Raw genomic sequence first — 5,009 nt, forward strand, 5'->3', positions numbered from 1 at the left:
GGGCAGATATAAGCATAGCCATCACTCAAAAGATAAAGTATAATTTACCGTATCAATTTGAACGAAAATAACGAATGCATTCAAACATGAAACAAGGATTCATTTTGAACATGGGCATGCATTACAAGGGTCAGAATGGGTGATGGTGACGAGATAAATAAGTTTTGACAATAAAAATTACACTCACAAAACATGTGAAAGCAAGTCAGCATAGGTTTCTAATCATAATATGCAGAACAAGAGCTTTATCCACAAATTCCTGAATGTGCAGCATTTTATTTGAAAGCAATATTCCAATTGTTGTTGGAATTATATTTCTACTCAGTCCTGTTACATTGTTCTGTTGATCTGAGAATGCAAGAATGAATTCACTCATTTATCACCAAAATGACAATTAAGTTGCTGCTATTTGGTTAAGGGTTAGTCTTGTTTTTGTATAACCACTTAAAGAAAATAAAAACTAGGACGTTGGATTTTTTATCCTGAGATAGGATTTTTTAACAGTGACAGCCTGTAGTTTCCTTCTGCTTTATAGTTGAACAAGATGTATGTGAGTTGCTATATGATGTCAGGTTGCAATTGGTAGTATTTTTTCTTCTAACTTAAAAAAACCAAAAAACTAGAACCTCATTGCCATTTTATAGATTATGACCAACATGACCGCCAGCGGAGACGAAGGAGGAAAAACCGTCCCCGAGGCAGCTATGGCACTCATTCAGGCACAGAGACAGACACCAGTATTTCTAACTACCGGAGTGAGCGTGGCTCAGGAGGCCGTGGCGGAGGCCGCCAGGGCAGAGGGGCTGGTGCTTACTCTGGCCCCCGCGATGCTGACTCTGCACCGGTCCCCAGCGGATCTGTCTCAACAGCAGGCAGGAGCTCTGTCAGCCCAGGCGTGCAAACGGTCAATGGTGGCAGTGGTGATCGCTCGCTGAAGCAGGATGGCGGGCCCAAAGAGCAGCGCGAGGGGCGCCCGCCGCGGGACCCCAGGCCTCGAGGGAGCAACAACAACAGCTCTGCGACTGCGTCGGCCACTTCAGGGGCCGGAGGAAATTCCTCCCAGCTGGGGACGAAACAACCGGGGAGCCACCACAGCGGAAGCGATTCCGACTCAAAGCTAGCCAAGAACAAATTGAACAACTCCAAGACAAAAGAGCATATAGTGAATGGGGAATAGTTGGGAGGCAAAGGGGGAATTTTTTTTGGAGAAAGCATAATGTCTGCCTCTTGCGTATTTGCGTTTGAGATACTTGAACATATTTTGTGCGAAGGTGAGACTGAATGTGTGTGTATGTCTTCGTGTGGTGGATGCCTGCATGTTTGTCACGCTTTAATGTAGATACTGCCTGAAAGCATTATGTCCTGGAGTGACAAAAAAACTTTTGATTGATTAAAAATTGTTCTATGCTAAATTAATTCACTGTTGACATGACCCATTCTTTATGTTCATGCAAGTGTGCCAGATAAGTGTGTTTATCAGTATTTATTTTCTGGGTGAAATGTGTATTCTAGTGTTGATCTAGATGCATGACCTCTGCACTTTTGCTGAGATGACTTTTGATTGTTTGCATGTACAGGGAAGGCGAGGGTGGTAGAGGTTTTGCATGACTTTGGCTGAAGTACTGCTGGATTGTGAAGATTTTATGACTGTGTATAGTATTTCATATATAATGGATAGATGGATGTGCTCTGGGAGAGCCAAAGAGAGTTTGTTTTTTTCTACTGGTATTTAAAAAATACTGTAATATGTGATGAAAAGTTGGGAATGAAATAGTTAGTTTGATTGCTCCTTCCTGTAGTTGAGTGTCGCAGGACAGATAAAATTAGGTTGTGCATGAATGACTTGTAATAGTCAGTAACTTCTGTTTTTGACTTCCATGTTTGCCCAACTTTATGTCACTTTCTATTTTAAGGAAAATTATGGTAAAAACAAAGCCCTGGAACAAAGTTGATGCCAGTATTGCAGAAACAATCAGTCAAATGTTTTTTTCTGCTAATGTCCCATAGATAATTATATTCATCTTGGATTGAGCTGCATTTGCACAGCTCACTCCTCCTTTTTTCTACTTGTCTTGCATACTGGTTTAAAGATTCTCGGAGCATATTGGTGTCTTGTCCTTGAAGTGACAGCTTGGACTGAAAGTTTTCCACACACCTTTAGCAATCGGATCTATTTTTTTCGGTAGTCAAAACTTATGGCTGGATGAGTAAAATAAATAGACCATTTTGATGGTGTGAAAATTTGCTTTCCCTGCGATTGTCATTTGATTTACTTGTGTAGCTTTTGACCATGGCTGCCTACTAATGACAACATTGTCTACTGGAATAGTGTGTAATTTCTTAACATTAGCCTGGGGTGACTGGAAGGATAAAGTGCTTTTCCTCCACCCTCAGCCCATGCAATGTCTCTGTGGCTAGTAACCACTGCCTCTGTGTAGCTTGTGATAACAGCATTGAGCTTATTTGAAATGTGGGCAAATGTCTTGTGGCCAACTTTTGGTGCAAATGGCAAAGGCCAATGGGAGACTTCCATCTGGTCAGCTATTTTTAGTGCACCCGAGGGTTTGGGGGACCTGACTTTATTCAATATGTGAGGCATCGTGGTGAAATCATATGCTCGTCAAAATAATGAAATCAAAGAAACTGTCATTTTTCTGTCCATTTTGCAATTTTAATGGAATTGGGGTGGGGGGGGGCTCAACCCCTTTTTTATCCATAGAAAAAGACATTTCCATGTGAATTTTACTGAAGAACGTTGATTAAAGGCTCATCAAATGTAAATTTTCAGTTTCCAAGGACTGAAGCTTTGGAAGTCACCAAATTTTGTCGGTCACCAAATTTTGTCGGCTATTTTCCCGCTAATTTACCTCTGAAACCAGGCGACCCCGACCTCCTTCAATAGCAAATATCTTGACAATTTTTCAAGATAGACATGTATTTTTTCATTAAAAGATGGTCAAATGAACAAGTTTTAAGATGATACCAGTTACCTCAGATGCCCAAAAATTGATGAATGCCCGATTCCACCATGTCATGACACATTTTGAGTAGAAACCGTTTTGCTAAATGGTCATCTTCCACTTGGAGATGTAGACTTGGAAAAATTCAGTGCCTGAAATAAGTGCAAATTTTTATTCCTCAAATTTTGATGAAAAGTATGGATGATTGGGTATTTTGGTTTTACTTGAAATTTTCGTTCTGGTGTTCCCCACTATTTAGGTTTGGTGTTATGACCAGGGGTGGTAGTGTATGGTGAGACAGCCTGCCTATGCCCCATCGTAGTAGGAGGCACCACAAGGAAAGTATTGCATCTTAATGTACATTGTTGTAATTCAAGTAGGCCTATTGTGTAATTTTCTGTAGGAATGATGTCGCCAATCATAAGAATGTATGATACCACTCATCACCAATCCTAGGGTTGTAAGATGCCACTTAATTAGGTCTGGGGAAGCAGACATCTTTTTCCATTCTTTGTAACATGCTAAAGGCTGCACGCGTGTCAACGTCAACAGTAGTGCAATCTAAACATAGAACCCTCTGGTGCCCCAGCCCCACCCAACAAAAAAACAAAACAACAACAAACGAAAAACGGAGACAAGATACGGCAGCACAGTGATCTTGTTTCCTACCAAGATTGGTAGATTAAGACACATTACTGTCAACATCTGTAAGTATTGAAGTTAATCATGAACAGTGGATGATTGGGTTTTGGAGCATGTGGAGAGGGGGGGGGGTAGATCTAATTTTATTTTGCTTGATGATACTGAGAATAGCCCCAACAAGCAGCTGTCCTGAATGAGGGCTAGGAATATTTGATGGAGATGAAAAACAGTTCATATCCATATGTGACCTCGACACTGGACAAGTCCGGCTTATCCAAACCATTTTTGGATACCCTGTTATTATACTCTACATGGAGCAAGCGCTTGTGGTGGGAAAGAGACCTTTTCTTCCCTGCGTCTTTAACAATTGGGAATTGGCATTTACAGGAAAGTGATATTTAGTTAACTGTCATCCATTTTTCATGTACCTAGAGCCTGTTACAATTGTTGGAATGTTGCAGTCTTTTTGTAGTGTTTTATGCCTGAATGTTGAGTAGAAAAGATTCATCGGACCTTGGATGAGTGACAGTTAACTAACTTTATTCTGTCACATGGATGACGTTGTAAATTCCACATGATCGATCACCACCTGATCCACCCCTGGAAGTTGCAAGCATTTTTGTTGAATTTTAGGCTTGCCAGCAAGGGGGGTGAGATGAACTTGAGTTTCACTCTTTCGAAGACCATACATGTTCTTCTCTGTCTGTTCAAGTAACTGTTAATCTCCTCTTGCAGGAGGAAAATTTGTTTCTTTGATGTCTATTGTGCATTCTGATTTATTCTTTTTAATTCCCCGACTGCTGAAGGATATTATTAGCCGATTTGTGCAGTGGCTTTGAGCCCTGAGATTAGTGCAGTGTACCAAGTTCTGTGTCGTTGCTGGGTAGAGCAGCCACCAGTGGCTTATCAGAGTCTTTTTTTGGTATAAATTAGGTCTTTTCTAATTAATCTTGTCATGCATTTTGCAAAGGTCGGAAGTGCCACATTGCTTTCATTAAATACTCTGAAACTGGCATCATATTTAGAACCGTAATATTATAATATAGAGACGATTACAAGTTAAAACCAACTGATAATGAAAATGCTAATGATGGTAGAACTTTTTCTCTCTTTGCCCCAACTCCTTTCTGTGAATAATGCTGTGATTTAAGTGCACAGCAGTATCAATGGCTACTGTCTTGCTACAGTTGTCATGAACCAGCAATCTACTGGCTTCTTCTCTTCATTTGCCTGGGATATAGATCCGTGAGACCCCACTGTATTGAGGAGAGCAATGACGAAAACGTCGTTGAATGGGTAATTAAATCGAAACAAGCAGACCTATTTTGATAGTTCTTCATCTAATGAATGAATTTTCGGTATAAAAGACCTGTTTACTCCAATTTCCGAAAAGTAATTTGATGTCGA

At 40.5% G+C, this 5,009-nt stretch overlaps 1 protein-coding gene across 1 annotated transcript in view; it reads left to right on the forward strand.

Moving 5' to 3' along the window:
* Positions 1-1,416, forward strand: part of FMRP (fragile X mental retardation protein) — a gene marked incomplete at its 5' end in the record, with an annotated part of 101,751 nt that extends 100,335 nt beyond the window's left edge. Inside the window, 1 exon segment of the mRNA NM_001204634.1 lies at positions 644-1,416. Coding sequence (NP_001191563.1) covers positions 644-1,177 — 534 coding nt within the window.
* Positions 1,417-5,009: the final 3,593 nt, after the last annotated feature.

This window comes from Aplysia californica, unplaced genomic scaffold (genome assembly GCF_000002075.1).
Source record: "Aplysia californica isolate F4 #8 unplaced genomic scaffold, AplCal3.0 scaffold00221, whole genome shotgun sequence".
Taxonomy (NCBI): Eukaryota; Metazoa; Mollusca; class Gastropoda; order Aplysiida; family Aplysiidae; genus Aplysia; species Aplysia californica.